The sequence below is a fragment of the Mobula birostris genome, chromosome 7, assembly GCF_030028105.1.
Source record: "Mobula birostris isolate sMobBir1 chromosome 7, sMobBir1.hap1, whole genome shotgun sequence".
In the NCBI taxonomy this organism is placed as follows: Eukaryota; Metazoa; Chordata; class Chondrichthyes; order Myliobatiformes; family Myliobatidae; genus Mobula; species Mobula birostris.
In genome coordinates this window covers 54,178,453-54,203,252 of record NC_092376.1, presented here as the reverse complement: position 1 = coordinate 54,203,252, position 24,800 = coordinate 54,178,453, and the positions used below count along the sequence as shown (strand labels likewise).

Below are 24,800 nucleotides of genomic sequence, written 5' to 3'. Positions count from 1 at the left end.
CAGCACTAGTACCCCAAATCTCCAGTGCTCTGAAGGTTATCAAGGGTAAATGCTTCAGAAACTGGTTGTAAAACGAACTGTACAGCAACTCGACTGGCGACTCGGTGTCGAGTATGGCTTTAGCATAGCTTCCATCCCTCCGTAATGACCTACTGGAGCGCGGTCCCACTAGGTCTTCAGAAATAGGGTGTTTATCTTCCGGGAGATCCTTGGTATATTGCTAGGAACGTGGTCCCCCAAGAGACACCAGACAGTTCCCCCAGTGAATCTCCTCCAAGTTTCCTGACACCTCTCTGATCAGCTGAATGACCCCCCCCCCCACTGCAACCAATTTAGCTGTTTCTCTAGCCGAAAAAGATACACTGAAAGCTTTTCCCCAATCTCCTGACACGTTTTGAAATCTCCCCAGGTGCTGCATTTTACTTCCAGTTGAACCAAATGCATTTTCCCACACTTGCAGATAACTGGCAGCTGTCACTACGGGGTAATTGAACCTCATAAAAATTGCTGGTGAACGCAGCAGGCCAGGCAGCACCTCTTCCTAGAGATGCTGCCTGGCCTGCTGAGTTCACCAGCAACTTTTATGTGTGTTGCTTGAATTTCCAGCATCTGCAGAATTCCTGTTGTTTGGGTGATTGAACCTGACAGTTCTGACAACGTCAACAGCCGGCCTATCCAAACTTCCAACAAATCCCTGTCGCTTTCCCTCAGCCAAGCACAGCCACTCATCTAACAACTGAGAGGTCCGTTCCGCCCACGTCTCCGCCCTTTTAGGGGTGGACATTATCCCAAAAACCAGGCAGAGCCTGGCATAGCTGGAACATTTATTCACAGACACTACCTCTGAATCAGACCACTCTTTCCTCTCTCTCCTAACAGTACAGACAGCCCATGGCCCTGCCTCACCTGGGGTACCAATAGACACTGGCAGTCCCACCACCATTTCGTCAGCGCTAGTCTGAACTGGAACAAAGACCTCCGGGGTACCAACAGCCACCCCACCCAACATGCATGCAGTAATAAACAGCAATCTCACAGAGGCACACCAGCTTTCTGCCCCCGCAGCATGCATAATTTAAACAGGGCGATCACACAGCATGGAATGGAATCAAATCCTCGGATGAGCAACCCACAACGTAGCCTCCTGGTAAGCCTCAGGCTCACTCAGCTCGCTTTCATCTAGGAGGGAGCAGCCTTCGGCCCCACAAAACTGGGTAATCAAGATTGTGTGGATACTGTGTCATGTACCCCACACCGCTAAATAACAGACAGTACGCCATATGTGATTAAATGATTACACTTTATAAGTATTTCTTGGTGATGGGTTAGTAGAAACAAATACAATAAAGGTGCCAAGTCAGTAACTATCAGTTCTGTGCTCAAGTAACTCATTGGAGCTCATGCAATATCCTCGGTCCACCATTCGATTTCCTCTGAAAACTCTGCCGGGTCCCGAGCCCTCGCTTGTGGTCCGCTCCGCTAGCCAGCTCTCAGCATCTCTTCGTGTGTGTCTTCTCTCTTCATCCCCATGGCGCATTCTCACCAAATCCCGCACAAACAACATTTTCAGATACACAAGAAAGAATAACATCTGTCCCAATTGGTTAGCAAATGAATACAAGTCCCATTATCACCAATTATAATCCAAGCATGCTACTATAGAAATCCCCTTACCTCAGCAGTTAACACTGCAAAGAAGCCATTTTATTGTAACACTGCAAAGAAGCCCTTTTATTAGCCTTAGCAAGTAATATGAAAGAAGAAACCCCTTACAGGTACCTGTCTCTTCTTTTAAGTGGTCTATTTCCCTTCTGATCTTTGATAAGATGTTTACCAAAACTTGCAGTTACAACCATGTGTCTTCTTAGCAAATGTCTATGGGTCCAATTTATCTTGCATGTTTATCAACACCATATTTTAAAAAAATAGTTTGAAGTATTAATTTTCATGTTAAAATTAGGTATCAGTACTGTGAGCACATGCACATGGACAGTATTTACCACACGAACTTACGAATTCCAAATATTCTAAAAAGGTTGTTTAAAAATGTTTTCTGTTTAATATCAAATGATAGCATATTGTGTATTATTAAAAAGAAAAACCTGGATTTTTGGATTTTAGATAACATTCAACAAAAAAGTAGCTCCATAATCTCCTCAGCTACCTCTTTCAGAATCCTAGGTTCTAGTCCTGGTCCAGATGACTTATCCACTTTCAGACCTTTCAGCTTCCCAAGCACCTTCTCCTTAGTAATAGTAATTGCACTAACTTCTGCCCCTGATACTCTTAATTTCTGGCAGGTTGCTGATATCTTCCACAGTGAAGACTGACACAAAATACTTATTTAGTTTTTCTGCCATTCCTTTGTTCCCTCATTACTATTTTTCCAGTGGTCCAATGTCCACTCTTGCCTTACTCTTTATATATCTGAAAAATCTTTTGGTATGCTCTTATTATTGGCTAACTTGCATTCATATTTTCTCTCCTTCTGCGTTTTTAGTTGCTTTCTATTGGGTTTTAAAAGCTTCCCAATCTCTAGCTTCACACTAGTTTTTACCACACTTTTGTCCTCTCTTGCTTTTATGCTCTTTGACTCTCCTTGTCAGCCACTGCTTTATCTTTCCTTTAGAATGCTGCTGCTTCTTTGGGATGAATTGATTCTATGTCTTCCAAATAACTCTTAGAAACTCCAGCCATTGCTGCTCTAGTGTCATACCTACCGGTATCCTTCCAATTAACTTGGGAAAGTTCCTCTCTCATGCCTCTGTAGTTACCTTTACTCAACTGTAATACCGATATATCCAGTTTTAGCTACTCCTTCTCAATCTGCAGGGTGAAATCTATCATATTATGATCACTGCCTCATAAGGGTTCCTTTTACATAAAGGCCCCTAAATCAAATCTGGTCCATTACATAACACCCAATCCAGAACTGACTTTTCTGTAGTGGGCTCGACCTCAAGCTGCTCTAAAAAAGCCATCTTGTAGGCACTCTACAAATTCCATCTCTTGGCATCCAGCAGCAACCTGATTTTCCCAATCTACTATATATTGAAAACCTCCAGAACCAACGATGATCACCATGGGTGAAAGTATTTTGACTGTCAATCTTATCTCTGCTTCTTATAATTTTAAAGCCTTTGAAAGTCTTGGGAGAACAATCCATGTTTGTCAAACTTTCTCTTTTTGCTGATATGCTCTAATCAACACAACGTCCTGGTAAACTTTACTGCACTCTTTCCACAGTCTCAGTATCCCTCCTGTAATTGGGTAAACAGAGCTGCACACAAAACTCTAGTTGTATTCTGACTGAAATTTTGTATAGCTGCAGCATGTCTTCCTTAGTCTTAGAGTCAAAACTCCTACTAGTGAAGGTAAGCATGCCATATGTCACTTTAATCAATATATCCACTTATGTAACCACGTTCAGTGAACTATAGACTTGGATTCTAAGATTCTTCTGTACTTCAATGCTATTTAAGGAGTCTAGAATTAACTGTATACTTTCTCCTTTCATTTGACCTGCCGAAGTTCAATACTTCATACCTATCTCAATTAAGTTCCATCTGCCACTTCTCTGCCCATAACTGTAACTGGTCTATATCCAGCTGTATTCTTTGATAGTCCTTTACACTGTCCACAACTCCACCAATCTTGGTGTTATCTGCAGACTTGTTAATCCACCCATGTACAACTCAGCCAAGTCATTGATATACATTACAAACAATCAACAAAGGTCCCAGCACTGATCCTGACAAAGCACCACTGGTCACTGATTTCTACTCAGAATAACAGTCTCCCATCCCTATTCTATATCTTCTATGGGCAAGCCGGTTCCAAATCCAACCTTGCAATTCACCTAGGATCCCAGCATCTTTATTTTCTAAATCAACTAATCATGAAGAACGTTATCAAATGCCTTACTGAAGTCCATGTAGATGATATCCACTGCCTTGTCCTCATCAAGTACCTTTGTCATTTCCTCCAAACACTCAATTATTGTACAGAAAGAACATTCATTCCCACACAAAGCCATGCTGACTGTCCCTAAGTAGGCTAAACCTTTTCAAAGTTGCATAAATCCTATCCCTCAGCATCATCTCCAATAGCTTCCCCCCCACTACATTCGGGTGTAATTACCCAAGTTACCCCTATTTCCCTTGCACAACATTTGCTACTGTTTAGTTCTCCAAGATCTTGCCTGTGAGGACACACACAGATCTTTGTCAAAGCCCTAGCAATCTCCTCACTTGTTCCTTTGAACATTCTGTGTTACACATTCAGTGACTTTATTAGGTACTTCCTGTACCTAATAAAGTGGCCACTGAGTGCATGTTTGTGATCTTCTGCTAGCCCATCCATTTCAAGGCTTGATGAATTGTGCACTCAGAGATGCTCTTCTGCATGTCACTGTTATAGTGTGTGGTTGTTTGAGCCACTGACTTTCCTTTCAGCTTGAGTCATTCTCCTCTGACCTCTTTCATTAACAAGGAGTGTTTACCCACAGAACTGCCACTCACTGGATACTTTTTTTTTGCACCATCCTGTTTAACTCTAGTTTCCAGGACATCAGCAGTTTCTGAGATACTCAAACCACTCGTTCTGGCACCAACAATCATTCCACAGTCAAAGTCACTTTGTTCAAATGTCTTTCTTCATTCTGATGTTTGGTCTGACAACAACTGAGTTGTTGTGACATTACTGGCATTGCCACCCAATTTCAATTTGATGTATTACTGTTGTTCTTTGCATCCAATTCATATTAACTCAATAATTTACTGTATCATTTAATAGAATAAGTTTATGCTGTATGCTAAATGGTCAACTTTAATGGTATAAAAGATGCAAAGAATGACACGCTTTGCAGTTACATAACAGAAAGATTCAAATCATTACATTCTAAAAGTATAGAATGAAATAAGCTTGCTATAATACTGGGTATCATAGCGTCTTCCTATTTCCGTGCAGGGTATTTGCAGGATTTTCTCGAGGCGTGTAGCAGTGAATCTTGGTTCTGCACTTGTTCCATGCTACTGAAAAGCTCAAAATTGGAGATACAAATACTGGAGAAACTCAGCATAATTCTGCAGAAACTTTCTAAAATAAAGTATGAAAAGTTTTATCAAGCTGAAGTGACTGTATTGTTGACATTGTACCGAGTGTAGATACAAATTTTTAACGTAATTTTGATCATTATTTTAGATGGATTTTGTTCATAATTTGCCATTGATTACCTGGCATGTTTACACTAGATCCCAGAAGGTAGACTTTATCTTGTACAGGACCTCCGTCACTACATGCCTACATACACCACACTGAAGTACTTAGATATATTGTGCACTATTTTTCTGGCCTTGAAAGAGAATATTCATGCAAAATTAATCTGTGCTGAATGAAATCCTAGTTGCTCAATTCTACCATTGCAGTGTCCAGTCTGTGTTGACTGGCTGGATGCAATAGCAGAAAATTGATTCATTGGTTGGTGAGCTCTTCTTAAAGCTATTTGGCTCTACTTGCAACTGGAACACACTCCTACAGAGAGATTCCTTTTGGTTGGAATAGATGCTATTAGGCATTTGAAATGCTGAATGATGTGAGAGACAGTGTCAAGATTTTCAGATGGTGGGCAGTGGGAGAAGATAACCCAGGAGTTTAATGAATATGGGAGCAGAGGAGTAACTCTATATGTTAGGCATGAACCCTGCTTCAGAGAGATTAAAATAGGTGAACAATGTTGATGTTAACAATAATACCTGAGATTATTTGTTGCAGTTAGTTGGATATTTAATTCAATATCCTTGACTATTCATGAGATAATTAAATACCTTATCTTCAAATTCAGTTCAAGTTATCTAAACCTTCAGTAATAAAGTGTAACATGAGTGAACAGAAAAACTAACTTAAATGTTTTTTTTTGACAGGAATAATAAGAAATTATTTGAATTGTTTTCAATCCACATCTTCGTTCAAGAGTTGCACAGGACAATGAATCCAGAGCACACATTTCTGATCAAAAATCTTCAGTCTATTTTGTTTAACCTGGGTATAATCAAAGGCACTGCCTAGCTAGCAGTCTGGGCAAAAGTCATTCAAATCAATGGATGTCAAACCAAGAAACTCAGTAATGCTATTTGTACTGTTATAACTGCTCGTAAGCTTTCTGTATATTAGAGATATAATAATTCATCATACTTCAATAGACCATGTTTAAATATGCATATTTTTAATGAAACCCAAATAAATTGAAAAGAAAGTTTCTTCCATGTATTTTAGATTTTGCCTCTAAAGAATTGAGACTACTCATCAAAATATTATTAATATTTATAGCCACTTATTTAGACAATTGTGGCTCTGCTTCTCGTCAGGACTTGCGCCCTGTAGAAAATTGAGTGAAGCTGAGATCTTTGATGGGACCCTAGTTCTGTCTTTCCCATCAGTTTGGGATGAAGATGAACAGATTCCTTATTTGCGTATTTTTCAGATACCTTTCCCTCAACAAATACCACCAAAAAGGATGTAGTACCATGCTTTTGTTGCTCATGCAATCCAATTTCAAAGAAAAAAACAGAATACAATTCAATACAGGGGATTTGCATATAAAAAAATTCAGTCCCCACATGCAGAGAGACATGCATGCCTTGATAGCATATTTAATTGTTTCTCATACTTCCATGGGTTACACAATGCATGGGTCTCTGAGCTCCAATTGGATCCACTTTCCATCCCCAAGTGATCTCCACTGCCAAGGTAAGACCTGATGCAAACTTGAAGAACATCTCTTACTCTGTCTAGGTAGTTTTCAGGTAACACTTAGTTCTTGTTTCCTTACTCCTCAGCACCCGTCCCACATCCAGTCTCTCCATCCAATCCACCTATGGTCTTCCCATTTCTTTTCCCTTTCTCTAAATCCCTCTTCCAGCCCCTCATTACCAATTTTCATCCCCTCCACTTCTGAAATCATCTACTTGCAATACATAACTTCAGTCAACAGATTCCCTCTTATTGGTTCAAGCTGGTCTTCCATCAATCCCTTAATGCTTCCCATTAACACCTTCCTTAGTCATCACTTTCCAGCACTTGGAACTTCTTCACTTATAACTCTTCAGCAGCTCTCTCTACCTTCATGCTTGCTCCCCCACCCAGACCTGGTTCCATCTGTCTTTTTATTCCTTATCTGTATCTATCTAGCCTCCACCTGTCTGTGTCTTCTAACTACACTCCCCTCCTTCCTTCATTAGGCTGCATCTGCCCATCATCCTTCACCCTTCCTCAATCCACCTATCACCCACAGGCCTCTGTCTCACCCCTCCTGCTCTCCTCTTTATACTGGCTATCATCTCCTTCCAATCCCAGACTGGATGCAGGTTCTCAACCTGAAACAACAATTCATTCCCCAACAACAGATACTGCTCGACCCAATGAATTCCTCAAACAGTTTGGATTTTGCTGTCAGCTGCAGAAAGTTGCAACCTCAGCCAGCTCTATCATGGGCACTAGTCTTCCCAGCATCCAGGACACCTTCAAAAGGTGACGCCTCAAAATGGCGGCATCCATCATTAAACACCCCCATCATGCAATTCATGCTCTCTTATTTATACCATAAAAGAAGAGGTACGAGAATCTGAAGACACACACTCAGTGTTTCAGGAACAACTTGTTCCCATTTGCCATCAGATTTCTGAATGGACAATGAACTTAAGAACATTACCTCAGTACTTTTCCTCTTTTCAGCACTGCTTATTTAATTACATTTTTTATATACATTTTAATTTATAGTTTTTGTTATCATCCATTGCAATGTACTGATGCTGCAAAACAACAAGCTTCACGACATATGCCAGTGATATTAAACCAGATTCTGATTCTAATTAATTGAAATGCGTCCTTCTAAAATGCTTTTCTTTTTTGCTAATATCTTCACATCGACCTGAAGCCACGAATCCTAAGCAATCATCACTGGGAAAGACATTAAAGTTCAGCCATTATTTCCAAGCCTTTTACTCATTTTCAGATAACTAAAAGTTATCCGTATTCTGTAACTAGAATACACTTTAAACACTGTGAGATTTAAAATTTTCTTCAAAATTATTTATTATTACTACCATTATAAGAGCTTCATTGGCATTTAGGTGTACCATATCATTGCATCAGCTATCTTTTAAGAGATTTTAGTGGCTGATGAGAGTTTTTATACTGATAGTAATAGAGATTGTACCATTATAAATTCAATTTATTGATTTTTTTTTTAAGCTTTGTCTCATGGTATGTGAATTTGAATATTTATACATAGTTTATTTCTAGATGAACTTGAAACCAGGTCTGAGAATATCTGTCTATAGTTTAATGGAGAGCAGCTAATCAGTTTTTCAGTGTTTATTCCCATTGGGTAATGTGTGTGCTTTCCCCCTAATTTCAGAAAGCAACTATTGATGATGGAAAAATGATTGGACCTTTAATTAAAAATAATAGATATTAATTAACCAAGATTTATGGATTTGTCACAGGTTCATTTTTAATTAAAAATATCCCTGCTAATCCTTCAGTTGGTGTATCACAATGTTCACACTATATGGTTCACCAAGAGTTTTTATAGGATTTTACATTTTGAATACCTAAATTATGATGTACGAGAAACAGGCAGGAGCAAGCTTAACACTGCAGCTGTTAGCAATAGTGGATCTAAAGATTTAAACAAGTTCTTAATATTTTGATACTGCATGAAAATCTATGTTTATGATAGAGTTGCATAATATTGTAGCTTAGTGCTTTCGCCTGATGCCAGCTTGTCAGTTTGCCAAAACAAATAAATTGTATTATACAGTATGCAGTGTAGTGCTAAATATTTACTTAACATATTTAAATACAAAAGGTAATGCAAAAATATTAAAACAGTATATTCCCAAGGGACTTGAAATGATGCAAGGTGATAATTAGCAAATTGTATTTAGTTAATTTCACATCAGAGATAGAAATTATGTATTTTAAATAACATTTTCATTAAATAATGTATTTTAGCATAAGATTAACAATGTTATATTTTTGTAATCAATAACAAACTGAATTTTTAGAAGTATTTAGAAAATCCAGATTTGAAAAGGAGTAAATGCCAGATCTAACCAGTGAGCAGGGCCTGTTGGATGTTTTGTGCAGCTTGAGATCATGTATTAAGACCGTAAAAAGAAGTTCAGGTTAAGTGGAATGACCATTGTTGGAGTGGGACAGGGTTAGAGTGGGGAAATGAGGCTTTATCTCCAGAGGCTTCAACAAGGAGAAGCAGAGGCTAGATTGAAGTTTGTTTCTTTCTTTATTAGTGCCTAGGTAGAGAAGTGAGAATGGATCCCAGTTTAGTGGTATGCTGCTCATGCACTATGCGGGTGATATCCTGTCTCCTTGACTGCTACACCTGCAAGAAGTGCATCTGGATACTGCTCTTTATAGACCATATTAGAGAACTAGAGCTGGAACTCTATGACCCATAGCTTATTCAAAAAAATAAGGTGATAGAATGGAGCTACAGGAGGTGGTCACACAGGTTGCAGGAGGCAGATAGCTGGGTACCTGTCAGGAGAAGTAAAGGAAATAGATAGCACAAAGTATCCCTATGCTATTATATCCCTCAATAACAAGTATGCCACTTTGGATACTGTTGGCTGGGGCTGGGGAGGCAGCGGGGAGGACACTTAACTCAGGAACGCTTCTGAGCCCAGGGTGTGTCTCTGTAGTTCAGAAAGGAAGGTGTGAGAAGAGAAGAGCTCTGGTGATGACGGATTCAATGGTTAGGGGAACAGACAGGTAATTTTGTAGATGTGAAGGAGACTTCCAGAGAGTATTTTGCCTCCTTGCTGCAAAGGTAGTAATTTTTGGATTGTTGCCTGTGCCATGCACCAGTGAGGTTAAAAATAGGATGGTAGTTGAATGTGTGGCTGAAGAATTAGTGCAGCGACTGGGTTTCAGACTTGTGGATCATTGAGATCTCTTCTGGGGAAGGCATGACCTGTACAAAAGGAACAGATTACACCAGAACTTGAATTTGGGGGGGGGGCAATATCCTTATGGGTAGATTTACTAGAGTTCTTGGGGAGGGTTTGAAACAGTTTGGCAGGGGGTTGGGACCTAGAGTGATAGGTTAGAGGATGGAGCAATTGGTGTAAAGCTAGATACAAGTGTAGAGAGACTGTGAGGAAAGATGGCCAATGGAAAGGGCATTAATTGCTGTCAGCTGGATTGGTTGAAATGTGTCTATTTTAATGCAAGTAGTAAAATAACAGAGCATGGATCAGTTCATGGAACTATAATGTGGTCATTAGAGACTTGGCTGTCACAAGGGCAGGAATGGCTGCTCTATATTCCAAGGTTCAGATGTTTCAAAAGAGACAGGAAGTGAGGTAAAAGAGGTGGGAAAGTGCATTGCTAATCAGGGATCGTTGTCACAGCTGCAGAAAGGGAGGATGTCATGGAGGGAATGTCAACTGAGTCAATGTGGGTGGAAGTCAGAACAGGAAGGGAACAATCACTCTATTGGGACCCTCCAATAGCAAAAGAGACACAGAGGAGCAGATCAGGAGGCAGATTTTGGAAAGGTGCAAAAATAACAGGGTTGTTGTCATAGATGATTTCAACTTCCTTAATGTTAATTGGTACTTCCTTAGTGCAAAAGGTTTAGATGGGGCAGAATTACATAACATGAAGGTAGGCTAAATAGAGAGAAGGCCATGCTGAATCTGGTACTAGTCAATGAGCCTGGTCAGGAGACTTCTCTTGCTGGGTGAACATTTCAGAGACAGTGACCACAATTCTGACCTTTACTAATGTTTTGGACAGGCATTGGAGCAGACCGTATTCAAGAGTATTTAATTAAGGGAAGGGGAATTATGATACTATTAGGCAGGAACTGGGGAACGCAAATTGGAAACATGTACTCAGGGAAATGCATGATGGAAATATTACAGTTGAGGGAGAACTTGTCTAGGTAACTGGATGAGGCATGGAAAGGATGGTAGGGTGAAGGAACCATGGTTAACAGGAGATGTGGAACATCTGGTTGGGGGGGAGCTTACTTAAGGTTTAGGAAGCAAAGTTCAGACATTGTTTAGAGCGTTACAAGGTAGCCAGGATGGATCTGAAGAATAGATGCAGAGGAGAGCAAGAATGGGGCATGAGAAGGCCTTGGTGATTATGATTAAAGAAAACTCCAAGCTATCCTATGTGTATGTGAAAAACGAGGATGGCCAGAGTGAGGGCAAGACCAATCAGGGATAGTAGAGGAAATGTGCCTGGAGTTGGAGGAGGTGGGAGAGGTCCTTAATAAGTTTCTTCAGTATTCATCAGTGAGAGGGACCTTGACGTTTGTGAGGACCGTGTAAAACAAGCTGATATACTTGAATGTGTTGACATTAGGAAAACACACATGCTAGAACTTTTGAAAAATTAGGATAGGCAAATTCTCAGGGCTGGACAGGAAAAACCCCAGAAGGTATAGTGTGGTAGTAGATGGAGCTTATTCTCCTTGGAGGTCAGTGACCAGTGAGGGATCTGTTGGGGATTTCTGCACTTTGTGATTTTTACAAATGACTTGGATGAGGAACTGAAAGGGTGGGTTAGTAAGTTTGCAGAGGACACAAAAGTTGGTGGTGTGGATAGTGTAGAAGGCTATAGGTTACAATAGACATTGATCCGATGCAGAGCTGGGCTGAGAAGTGACATATTACGTTCAATCAGGAAAAGTGTAACGTGAGACACTCTGGAAGGTCAAACTTGAAGGCAGAGTACAGGGTTAGTGGCAGGTTTCTTAGCAGTATGACGGAGCAGAGGGATCTTAGGGTCCACCTACTGTATATAGAGTCCTCAAAGTTGCTGCACAAGTTGATCGAATGATTAAGAAGCATATGGGCTTTAGTCAGAGGATTGAGTTCAAGAGCCATGAGGTATTGTAGCAGATCAATAAAGGTCCTGTTATCCCACACTTGGAGTATTATGTTCAGTGTGGTTTCCTCATAGGAAGTATGTGGAAGTTTTAGAGAGAGTGCAGAGGAGATTTACCAGAATGCTGCCTGGATTACTGTAGATAGCATGTCTTATGAGGAAAGGTTGGAGAGGTTATGAGGAAAGGTTTTTTCCTTCGGAGCAAAGGAGGATGAGAGGTGACTTGACAGAGGTGTACAAGATGATTGAGACATAGAGTGGAGAGCCAGAAACTTTTTCCAAGGGTGGAAATGGTTAATATGAGGGAGCATTATTTTAAGGTGATTAGAGGAAAGTATAGCATAGATGTCAGTGGAAGGTTTTCTTTTACACAGAGTGATGGGTACTTGGAACGTGCTGCCATGGATGATGGTAAAGGAAGATACATTAGGGACATCTAAAAGACTCTTACATAGGCAGTTGATAAAAGGAAAATGGAGGGCCATGGGAGAGGGAAGGGTTAGATTGATCTTGGTGTAGATTAAAGGATAAGCAGAACATCATGGGCTGAAGGGACTGGACTGTGCTGTACTGTTCTGTTCTAACTTTGAGAAGGATTGATGTAAATAAATAGTAAGTATGGTATCATGCAAGCAACTGTCTCACAAGTTGACCATATGCTACAATTGGGAAGGCCTGGATCCAATGGTATTATTTAGTCTTTCTTAACATTGCATGAGTTCTGCTTTACTACAGGAAATAGTGTTAGAAAAAATCCCCAGTTAATGGAAGATGATTTGGAGTAATTTAGTTTGCAGCCACATTTCCATTCTTCTTCAGCCTTTCTTGTTTTTGTTTATTTTTCCTTCCACTTGATGCATTATAAAAAGAACAAAATTAAATCTGTGCTTTTGATATTCTAAAACGTTTTTCAAATGCATTTGACCTTTCAAAATTGTTCCCTAATGCCTCTTAATAACACTATCAGTTAAAACAGGTCAGGCGCCTGAATAAGAATTAAATTTAAATGGAAAGTCTGTAGAATTTTGTTTCACTGGTCTTGGAATCCCTGGTAAAATGAAACACAACATTTTTGATTTACTAACTTTTTTATATTCTGTGGCTCTTGTCTACAAATTCAGACATTTGGTTAAGATGGCAGGATTGGTGATTGGTAGACCCTGTGTGTACTCTAGAACATCCGTACACAAGGCTTCCACAGCATCCATTCTTTCAATATGCACAAGTCTTGTCAACAGATCATGGATGCTGTAACCTGCTGTGCTTATACGATCAAAGAGTTGCATTCCTTCTGTCATTCCACCTATTTCATCCCTCTTCAGTCCAAAGCTCTCTGCGAGATGGCGCCATGTTTTTACAATAGCTTTATCCGTGCTGTATGTGGCACTCAACATTCTGCTGGTTTTCTCAAGGCAATCAAATGGTAATTCTGTAGGGCTGAGTCCTGTAAATAGGAATTAAATGAATTCAAACAAAAATATATAACTTCCAAAATTCTGAGATATGCAGTAGTGTTCCATCATCTGCTCTACATCTCAAACCACAGTTTTAATGCATTTTTAGATTAGTAATAAAATGTGATACTGTCTGCTAGAGCTATTTAAAATCTACAAAACTAAATAACAAACTTCTTATTTATATTTGGGTATGTTGTCAGTGATAAATTCCCTACATACTGTTATTAATTGTATTGAGGACCAACAGCCTTGTATTCTGATACGTATCAGAAATTATCAGATTCTTTAAATGAAAAATGTAAACAAAGTTTAATCAATATTTATAATATTACTCATAACTGAAGTATTAAATACACAACTGTCTGCAAACACATTTCAGCTCTTACCTTCTGTGAAACTGCACACTTTCTTGCATAATTCAAGTATCTTTTCCCTACGTGACTGTATCTGGAAAAATAAAGCCAATTTACAATTGGAAGATTCTACATTTGGGGAAAATAAAGCAAATGATGATTGCTGTACAAAATTACCAATTGTCGTGTGAGAGAGAGATGTATAAAAAGCAATGTGAATGTTGGATACAGTGTAGTAGAGTTTGCACTGTAAAACAACAGAAGGGTGCAAAGATGGAATCCGTTGCCACATATATCTGTGGAGGCCAAGTCATTGGGTATATTTAAAGTGGAGGTCTGCACACTATCTTATTAGCAAACATGCAGTTGTTGGAGAACAAAATTAAGAACCTGAGGGCAAGATTACTGAAGGAACATGAGAGACTGTTATGTTGTATGTTTAATCTGGTATAGCTTACTCCCAGCATACCAGATATGGCTATCACGCCCAAAGGCTTCTCAATTCACAGGATGGATTGAACTGCTGATTCAGAAAAGGCCAAAAGTAGAGGTGTATGTTTCATGGTAAACACTTAGTGGTGCTCTGATGTGGCAGTTTTGTCAAATGTGTTCCCCTGAACTTGAAGACCTAACGATCAAATGCTGTCCATTCTGTTTACCTAGAGAGTTCTCATCCATGATCCTCACCAGAGTTTACATACCACCAGCAGCTGACTATAATGAAGTACTTGAGATACCTCTTATAAAGTAAAATCAAGTGACATAGGTGACAACAGAGGTTTGCTTCCAGATGGCTCAATGCCTTCTATGCTAAACATGGAGGAACCATCACAAACTCCCATAGCCCCAATGCTCCTATGGTCTCAGTCTCTGAGACAGATGATCAGGAGGCTGAACCCACAAAAAACATCCAACCCAGATAGGGTACCTGGCCAAGAACTATAGACCCATGCTGATCAACTGGCTAGAGTTTTTGTTGAGATTTTTAACCAATCACTTCAGCAGGCTGAGGTACCCAACTACTTCAAGCAGGCTTCAGTTATGCTGGTGCCTAAGAAGAACATGGTAACCTGCCTCAATGGCTATCATCCAGTAGTATTTGTATCCAAAGTGATGAAGTGTTTTGAAAGGTTGATGATGAAGTATATCAGCAGCTGCCTGAGAAGTAGTTTGCCTACTGGTGCAACAGGTCCGTGGCAGATGCCATCTCACAGGCTCTTCATTCAACCCTGAGACATCTGGACCGCAAAGATACACACATCAGAATACTCCTTATCCACCACTGCCTGGCATTCAATAGTATCACCCTCTCAAAGCTATTCAGTAAGCTTCAAGACCTTGGCCTCAATACCTCCTTGTGCAATTGGATCTTCAATTTCCTCACTTGCAGATCCCAGTTAGCTTGGATTGGCAACATCTTCATCACAATTTCATTCAGCACAGGTGCACCACAAAGCTGTGTGCTTAGGCCCATTTTCTACTTGCTTTATACTTATGACTGTGTGGCTAAGCACAGCGCCAATGCCATATTCAAGTTTGCTGATGACACCACTGTCATAGGCTGAATCAAAGATGGTGACGAATCAGCATATAGGAGAGAGATTGAAAATCTAGCTGAGTGGCGCCACAACAACCTCTTACTCAATGTCAGCAAGACTAAGGAGTTGATTATTGACTTGAGGAGGAAACCAGAGGTCCATGAACCAGTCCTCAGAGGGTCAGAGATGGAGAGGGTCAGCAATTTTAAATTCCTCATCGTTAGCTTTTGGGAGGACCTGTCCTGTGCCCAGCACGCAACTGCATTTAAGCAGCAAGCACAGCAGTGCCTCTACTTCTTTAGGAGTTTGTGAAGGTTGGGCATGACATCTGAAACTTTGATGAACTTCTATAGATGTGCAGTGGAGAGTATATTGACTGGCTACATCACAGCCTGGAATGGAAACACCAATATTCTGGAATGGAAACACCAATATTCTTGAATGGAAAATTCAACAAAAGTATTGATACACCTCAGTCATCACAGGGAAAGCCTTCCCCACAACTGAGCACATCTACATGGAGCTTTGTCGCAAGAAAGCAGTATTCATCAACAGGGGCCCCAGCGCCCAGGTCTTGCTGCTGCCATCAGGAGGAAGGTGTATGAGCCTCAGGACTCACACAACTAGGTTCAGGAACAATTATTAGCCCTCAACCATCAAGCTCTTGAACTAGAGGGGATAGCTTCACTCAACTTCATTTGCCCCATCACTGAAATGTTCCCATAACCTATGGATTCACTTTCAAGGACTCTTATCTCATGTTCTCTATATTTATTGCTTATTTATTTATTATTCTTTCTTTTGTATTTGCACAGTTTGTTGTCTTTTGTACACTAGTTGATTGCCCAGGTGAGGCGGTCTATCATTGATTCTATTTTGGATTTATTGAATATGCCTGCAATAAAATGTATCTCAGGGTGACAGACATGCACTTTGACAATAAATTTACTTTGACTTTGAAAGAGGGCAGGATAGAGGAGTTAAGAGGGAGAATAAATCAACCATAATCAACTGGCAGAGCAAACTCAATTAGCCAAAGGCTCCAATGCCTTATGGCAAAAAAGAAATAGTAAAGTGACAATAACAGGATAACGAGGAGAAGTTGAATTGAGAGTCTGAGAATATGGAAGCACTACTGGCAAGGGGATGTAGAAGAGGTGATTAGTTCAGAAGTGGGAATGAAGCAGTTCTTACATCTTTGGCTACTTGTAGAACAATCCCATCAATTCCATTCCCCATTTATTTCCTTTTAAGCCATCTTCTCTCACATATTCATAAAAACAGTTTCCCCTATTTGATCTGTCTAAACTAGCGGCAACTTAAATTGCCAAGTCACCCACTCTTTGGAAAGTGCAAAGAGACCGTAACACCCAGAAGAATCCCATGCAGCCACATGGAGAACATGGTAGAGGCACTGGAGGTGAGATGAGAAACCCAATTTACATCTTTCTATGATCAGCAGGAGCAGGATTAATGCTGTTTCTGATAGTAGGTGCAGTTAAGGCAAGACCAGTAGTCTGACTGCAAGGTGACTCCTTTAATTGCTATAAATCTGCCTGTAGACTAATGCACAATTTTCTCAGATCCTCTCAACTACTCTTTAATTTGAGTTTAAAAGTCTTACCCCACATGCTTTAGCGTTTGTTGATTTTTCTCTAGTTAAAGGAACCAATGACAGGAGACACAAATCGGACATTCCTCGCTTATCTAATGCAGCCTCTTCATCACTATCCATACTCCGATTCAAAAGTTGCTCATTTTCTGAGGAAGCATCGTTTTCACTGTGGATAAAAGCATTTTGTGAACATGAATATGACAGGAACTTGCATGCATAAAACAGGGTAATTTATGTTGAGATTAATTGGTACTGAAATATCTTGAGATTCTGCAATTCTGTGGAGTAGTTAAACATTCTACTTAAAAATAGTTATCTGAATCTAACCAACCCTAAAATTTATCCAAGTGCTAAAAAAAGTAGGGTAGTCAAGACTAAAATATTGGAAATCCATAAAGTAGAATCGTATTAAGATTAGTTAATGTACCAGAGGACCGAGTTTAAGTTTGGCAAAAGAACTTTTCTAATCTTTTGGCAGATTTAAACTTGGTCCTCTGGTACACCAACACATTTTATTCCTGTGCTTCTAAAGAAACACTAACCACGACTCACAGAGATCAGAATAGGTTCCACTCCCCTAATTTTCAATCTCTCTCATGTTGAGCACCCTCTGTAAAATGAAAATGGTCCCTCTTTAGCTATTCCATACAAATATGTAACATGATAAAATTTCAATACACTTTTATATAATAATAATGGTTGCTTCCAATGCAACCTGATAAATGTAGACATGATACTGACTATGGTTATGAGGTACTAGCACTTTATGTAGCTTTGCATAAATGAACTGATTTCTCTGATTAAAGGGAATTGATAATACGAAGTGGCAATTCTGGACTAAACTTGAATCAATGAAGGATGATTGACAGTTGTAACAGGGTTTGAATGGTATCAACTTGTATAAAGTAAAATTAAGTGACACTGGCGATAACAGGGCTTCACTTCCAGAGGAGCTCAATGCCTTCTATGCTTGCTTTGGCTGTCAAAACATGGACGAACCATCAACAACTCCCACAGCACCGATGACCCTGTAATTTCAATCTCTGAGACCAATGTGCAAGCATCTTTCAGGAGGGTGAACCCATGGAAAGTATCCAGCCTAGATGGGTACCTGGCCAAATACTAAAAACCTGTGCTGATCAACTGGAGTGTTCACTGAGGTCCTTAATCAGTCACTTCAGCAGTCTGAAGTACCCACCTGCTTCAAGCAGGCATCAATTATACAGCTGTCTAAGAACAATGTGGTGACCTGCCTCAATGACTGTCATCCAGTAGCACTTATGTCCACAGTGATGAAGTATTTTGAGAGTTTGGTGATGAAACATATCAATTTCTGCCTGAGAGGTGATTTGGACCTGCTCCAATTTGCCTACTGGTGCAACAAGTCCACAGCTGCTGCCATCTAATTGCCTCTACAGTCAATCCTGGAACATTTTAACAACAAAGATGCATACATCAGGATGTCCTTTATCAAATACAGCTCAGCATCCAATACTATCATCCCCTCAAAACTAATCAATATGCTTCAAGACATTTGCCTCAACACCTCCATGGCAAATGGAAGGTGCTGATTATTGACTTCAAGGAGGAGGAAATCAGAAGTCCATGAGCCAGGCTTCATCAGGGGATCAGAGATGGAGAGGGTCAGCAACTTTAATTCCCTCAGTGTTACCATTTGAGGACCTGGCACAGGCCCAGAATGTAAGTGCAATTATGAAGAAAGCACAACAGTGCCTCTACTTCTTTCAGAGATTGCGAAGGTTCGGTGTGGTGGACAGTATATTGATTGGCTGCATCACCATCTGGTATGGAAACACCAATACCCCTGAACAGAAAATCCTACAAGTACTAGTGGATGTGGCCCAGTCCATCACGGGTAAAGCCCTCCCCACCATTCAGCATATCCACAGAGCATTGTAGCAGGAAAGGTAGTATCCTTCAGCAGTAACCCCCACTACCCAAGTCATTTTCTCTTCTCACTGCCGCCATCAGGAAGGTGGTACAGGAGCCTCAGAACACACACCACCATTCTTAGGAACAGTTATTACCTCTCAACCATCAGGTTTTTGAATCAACAGGGATAACTTCACTTGCACCATCAGTGAAGTGTTCCCACAACCTATGGACTCACTTTCAAGAACTCTTCATTTCATGTTCTTGACATTCATTTGATGTTCTTGATATTTATTATTTATGTATTTTTATTATTACTTTTTTGTTTGTATTTGCACAGTTTTTGTCTTTTGCATACTGGCTGGATGCTCAGTAGGTGTGGTCTTTCATTGATTCTATTATGGTTATTGGATTTTTGAGTATTTTTCTTCAAGAAAATGAATCTCAGGTTGTATATGGTGACCTATATGTGCTTTGATAATAAATTTACTTTGAACTTTGAATATTTTGTGGGATTCATATTACATCTCATCTGCCAGAAGCACTGTTTGGACATTGGAAGGCAGTAATTAAATGCTTAGTGGGTGACCATTGCAAATGGGCTGCTCTTTTTGTACATGGGGCCTAGGGAGAAACTTGGAGATATACACATTTGGCAACCTGCACTATACTGTATTTTTGGAATGAGTACAACTGAAAAGGAAATAAAACATTTCACATGAAAACTATGAGCTTTACAGTTTATCAGTTTTAATCTAAGTGGTTTTGAGAATGTGATCTCTCGTGTTGATCCTTTGCCAAGAGAAGGTTACAGAAAGCAATATTGTTTTCCACCTCCATGCTCTTCTGTCATAACAAATAGAAGCAATGTTAGCCATTAACTTCTACTCCACCAATCTATAACATACTGGTTGATCTTCTGTTGCAATGCCACTCTTCCCTTAATATCCAAAAACAATCTATTATCTCCATTTGACAGCATGTTTGGTAACAGGTCCTTCACAGCCTCTTAAGGAATTTTTGTGGGTGAAGAAATTTCTTCCTGTTTCAAACCTGAATGGCTAGCCTTTGTCTTTAGACTGTGTAGTTCAAATAACAATCAGTTAGAGTACAGGAAGGATAGAGCTTGGTGTCATTCAGTGATGCTGAGGTTGAGAGTTTCAAGTTTCTCGGAGTGAACATCAACAGCCCGTCCTTATCCAACCACATTGACAAGAAAATTCACTCATGTCCCTACTTTCTCAAAAGGCTAAAAAAAATTGGTAAGTCCCTGTCAAACCTTACCGATTTTTATTGATGCACCATAGAAAGCATTCTCTCTGATTGCTATGGTAACTTGATATAGCAGCCGCTTTGCGCGTGACCACAAGAAACTACAGAGTTGTAGAAACAGCTCTGCACATCACAGAAACCAGCCTCCCACCATGAACTCTCCAGTAACGCTGCCAACATAATCAAAGACTCCACCCAGCCCAGACGTGCTCTCTTTACACCATTCCCACTGGGCAGTAGATACAAAAGCCTGAAAGCACGTACAACCTGACTCAAGGGCTGCTTCAACCCCACTGTTAAAAGAGTATTGAATAATCCTCTAGATACCCTAGTATAATAAAGTGTACTCTTCTTCTCACATTCTACCCCATTGCAATCCTGCACCTCATTGTTTACCTGCACTTTTTCTGTAACTTAAGTATGAGCTCAGTTTGCTTCATTTCACCTTACAGAACATTTCCTCCAAGTGAGAAATCAATTTTGCTCTCCTATTGCAAAAGCATACTCTTCCTTAATCTTGACTCTTGCATCCTTTTGCATTAAAGCCAATGTTGCATTTGCTTTCCTAAATGCCTGCTGTTCCTGAACATTAATTTTGTGATCTGTGCTAGGTCCTTCTAATTAAATCACTGCATTTTCTACTTAAAGTGAACAGCTAGGGTCTCCAGAACTGATCCTTAATCACAGCAAAAGATTACCTATTTCATTCTACTCTTGATGGTCTGACTTTTGACCAGTCCTCAGTTAATGGCAAATTGTCCCCAATCGCTTATACTCTAATTTTGTTTAACAACTTGCACAGCACTTCATCAATGACCTAATGAAAGTCAGAACACATACATTTCTCTGGTTTCCCCCTTTCTGTTCTACTATCACAACCTCAGAAATATTTTAAGTCATCCTACTATTATTTTTCAGGTGCACATTTACAATTCTTCTTAATATTTTGCTACCAGTGATGTTACTAGTCTATAGTTCCCCATTTTCTCTCAGTGTCCAAATCTTGGACTCTAGTTTAAGTTAATTAGGCAAGGTACCTCAAGCTGCGGACACTTACTGTAGACATAGCTACCTACCACAGATCCCAAAGGTTTCCACTGGTTACCTAACACCTCCTGTACTGTTAATTAATGCATTTGATTTACTTTATTCAATATAAATCTGTCTTTGATATTGCCTCAGCCACGTCAATTGGTCATTGAAGTCCAAAAACTGCAGAAATCAATACAATTTGACTTACCTTTTCTCAGTCTTAGGTGGAACTGCCTTCAGTTTATTATCAAATTCTTCTTTGTCAGAGAATATTACAATATTTTCTGTAAAGTAATAAACAAATCAGCTCAAGATTTAAATGATAATCAGAATGGATGCAAATAGTTTTAAGCATATGATAGTATTTCTAGTGATTTGTGCATTTTTCGCTCGAAGATCTCTTGCTCCTCTACAACTGTTTAAAGGTCCTTGATAATTTAATTTCTCAGCTACTTTTTTGTACTTCTACTTGTGATTTTTACCTCTATTATTTTCATTCTCTACTTTGGCTTGCTGTGCTAGTGTCAATGTGCCAAGTTGATGCCTTTTCCTCATCTTCAAATCTCCCTTTGTCTTTATGTATCATTGGCTCGTCACTAGTATTCAGTTTAATGCCATTTTAGTGGAATATATGATTTCCAGGACTCATCACATTGTAAAACATTAAAAGCTGATACACTTAGCAGATCAAGCCACATCAGTTGTGAGAATAAAAACATCAACTCTCTTTATAGATGCTATTTAACTGGCTAGAGAGTTTTAGCATTTTACATTTTTATTTCAGTTTTTCACCCTCTGCAGCATTTTGATTTCGAAATATCTCTTCCCATGTTACAAGTTGGGTTAGAAAATAATTTTTTCCACATTGTAGGAACTCAGTTCCCTTATTTCTTTGATTACTTCTCTGGTCAAGTAATTTCAGGAAACTGGAAATCCCTTTTGATTATTATTCTGTTTTTCACTCATCTCCACAACTTTGTTTATTTTTTCGTCTGCATTTTCTGTAACACTGAATGGTCTATAGACCACTCCTAATTGATTATTAACAACAGTCTATGGACCATTTAACAAAACATTTTAAAAAATATTTGGAATCTTCATTACCTTTCATTTCTCATCATAGGGATTTTGATATCTTAGTGATAGCACTACTTCTGCTCATATTTTATTCTAATGCTACCCCAACACATTCAATGTTTTCATGAATAGCTTCTTCCCCCTCTGCCATCAGAATTCTGAAAGGACAATGAACCCATGTTTTTTCCTACTTCTTTTTCTTGTTCTGTTTTGCACTACTTAATTAATTTATTTTATTATAATTTGACACACACACAGCTGCAGCAAAGCAAATTTCACAACATATGCCAGTGATAGTGAACCCGATTCTGAATTTTGTATATTTAACTGCCCATTCTGATACTTCTATAGCCATGTGTTAGTAATCTTCTTAAATCTGGTTACTCGCAATGCATTCTTGTCAATGCCCAAGTTATGCAGACTTTGTACACTGATATGCACACTATTTATTTTGTTACTAATTAGCAGTTCGCTATTTAAGTTTAATTATATTTCATTTATTATCTAAACTATACCCTATTTATTTCCTCTCATTTTAGCCAGCACTGTGGTCTCCTATTTTTATTAATATTTAGGCTTATATAATTTTTGTACTCTGTTCTCAACTCTCCATATATTTAGAAATACTTCCCAATTCTCTATTTTATGTGCTATAGGAAGTGCTGTGAAGTGTACAGGATATCATAATTTTAGAACATAAAACAATACGGACCCTTTGGTCCATGATGTTGTTTTGACATTTTAATCTAAGGTCAATCTAAACCTTCCCTCCGACACATCTCATAACCCTCCATTTTTCTTTTATACATGTGCCTTTCTTAGAGTTTCTTAAATGTCCCTAATGTATCAGCCTCTACCAGCACCCTGCCGGTGCATTTCAGGGATGTCCCACTGTACAGCCTACCTGTGACATCTCCCCTAAATTTTCCTCCCATCACCTTAAGAGGATGTCTTCTAGTTTTAGCCATTGCCACCCTGGGTAAAAGACACTGGCTGTTCACTCTATCTATACCTCTCATCATCTTATACACCTCTATCAAGTTACCTCTCAACAAGAATTGGGTGGAGCAGACTGTGAAGGTAAAACAGAAATTGGGAATATGGGGAGGGCACTCCTTAAGAATAACTGGGAAGAACCTGGTTATCAGGTGTGAGCAGGGGTGGCGCTAAGGTGGTGCTAGCTGGGGCTATAGCACCAGCATAGCACCACCAAGAAATTAACTGAAATTTCACATACAAATTGCAGCTGCTTTGCTTTCTCTGTATAGTTTTGAATACAGTTTGTTTCTCCAGTTGATCTAGTGAAACAGCACCCTCAATTACCATGGCACCCACGCAGCAATAAAGTTATAAACTCTGTCAGATCCACTCTACACTTCTGCTTATTCGTTCGTTGTCAACGTCTCGCCGCTGCTGTCCTCAGATCAGTTAAACTGATCTAAGATCACTTAAGGTCGTGATGTCACTCACTCTCACTCAAGTGAGAGATTGATAGTATACATCCAAGGGCAGATTGAGGGTCTCGCGAGACTAACAGAGATATATATAGATAGATAGATATAGATATAGATATATACATACACACACACACACAGTGCTTTTACAAGCTAGCGTCGGCCTACCAAGTGCATTATTTTGGCAGTGTGAAAAATGGATTGATTTTTAGTGAGAAAACGACCTCATCCAGAGGAATCAGTGGTGTCTCAGCCTGAGCCTGTCTTAATTGAAAGTGACATGCAGAAAGAAGTAAGTGGGGATGAGGACGACCGCAGTTCATCCAAGGAGTGTGAGGGCGAAGTAGAGGAACAAGAAATGGAGCGGGATTCAGAAGAGAATGTGGATGAAGCTGCTCTTAGTGCTAGTGGGAATACTGTTAGCGATGTTAGCCGGCAGCCTGAGGAAGGACCCCGTTGGCCAGCATTGAAAAAGTACCCTTCACTGCTCACAACAGTTTGGCAATCAGCAAAGGAGCTTTATTCATGGTTGCTTTGACTGGCTGGAATATTTAATCACGAAAGACATTACATTTTGCTTTGCATGCAGGCATTTCCTGTGTGGAGGACATGGGTTCCATTCTGAGTCTACCTTCACTGTCACCGGTTACCGCAACTGGCGGAAAGCTACAACAGCTTTCAAAACCCCCCACGTAAATGCAGCTCAGAAGTTTGCTATGGAGGCACGGGCCGAATTCAGACTGAGAAAACAAGACGGTTCAAGATTGGGAAATATGCTTCACAAAGAACATGCAAAGATTGTTCAAGAAAATCGTGAGTATATGAGAGCTGTGGTTGAGTCTCCAGCAAGGACAGACAGTGAATGACATAGTGGAATTTCCAGCTCTAATGAGACCCTACCGCAATGCATTTATATATTTATACAAACTAATCTGCATATCACTGACTCTACCTGTGACATCTGCCTCATGCAAAAGGAGTTTCTCTTGCCTCAGACGCCTCAAAAACTACCTAAGGAATAGCAGCGGCAATGCTCAGAACAGCAACTTGGCCCTGTTGGCCATAAACAGCCGGAGGACCAAAGCACTTGACATCCAGAAAATCATTGATGCTTTCGCCACCAATCACAACAACAGACGGATTCTGCTTCTCCGAAAACATCAATGGTGAGTGCAGTTGATTTTTTA

General features: G+C 39.7%; 2 protein-coding genes across 8 annotated transcripts in view; one reads left to right on the top strand and one right to left on the bottom strand.

The window, feature by feature from the left end:
• Positions 1-9,255, top strand: part of LOC140200207 (coiled-coil domain-containing protein 138-like) — a 73,948-nt gene extending 64,693 nt beyond the window's left edge. For 2 of the 6 annotated variants that reach the window (XM_072263175.1, XM_072263174.1), the window contains exons 14-15: positions 4,969-5,107; positions 5,922-9,253. In XM_072263175.1, the coding sequence (XP_072119276.1) occupies positions 4,969-5,107; positions 5,922-6,066 (284 nt within the window). In that variant the 3' untranslated portion in view covers positions 6,067-9,253. Of the gene's footprint in view, positions 1-879; positions 1,148-3,246; positions 3,376-4,968; positions 5,108-5,921 lie in introns of those variants that run through there. The other 4 variants (XR_011886575.1, XM_072263177.1, XM_072263178.1 and 1 more) reach the window with 4 other exon arrangements.
• The window catches only part of edar (ectodysplasin A receptor), a 94,794-nt gene continuing 74,810 nt past the window's right edge, over positions 4,817-24,800 (bottom strand). For both annotated transcript variants that reach the window (XM_072263180.1, XM_072263181.1), the window contains exons 9-12: positions 21,291-21,366; positions 16,895-17,051; positions 13,766-13,826; positions 4,817-13,366 (exon numbers count right to left, since the gene is read on the bottom strand). In XM_072263180.1, coding sequence (XP_072119281.1) covers positions 13,032-13,366; positions 13,766-13,826; positions 16,895-17,051; positions 21,291-21,366 — 629 coding nt within the window. In that variant the 3' untranslated portion in view covers positions 4,817-13,031. The remainder of the gene's footprint in view (positions 13,367-13,765; positions 13,827-16,894; positions 17,052-21,290; positions 21,367-24,800) is intronic.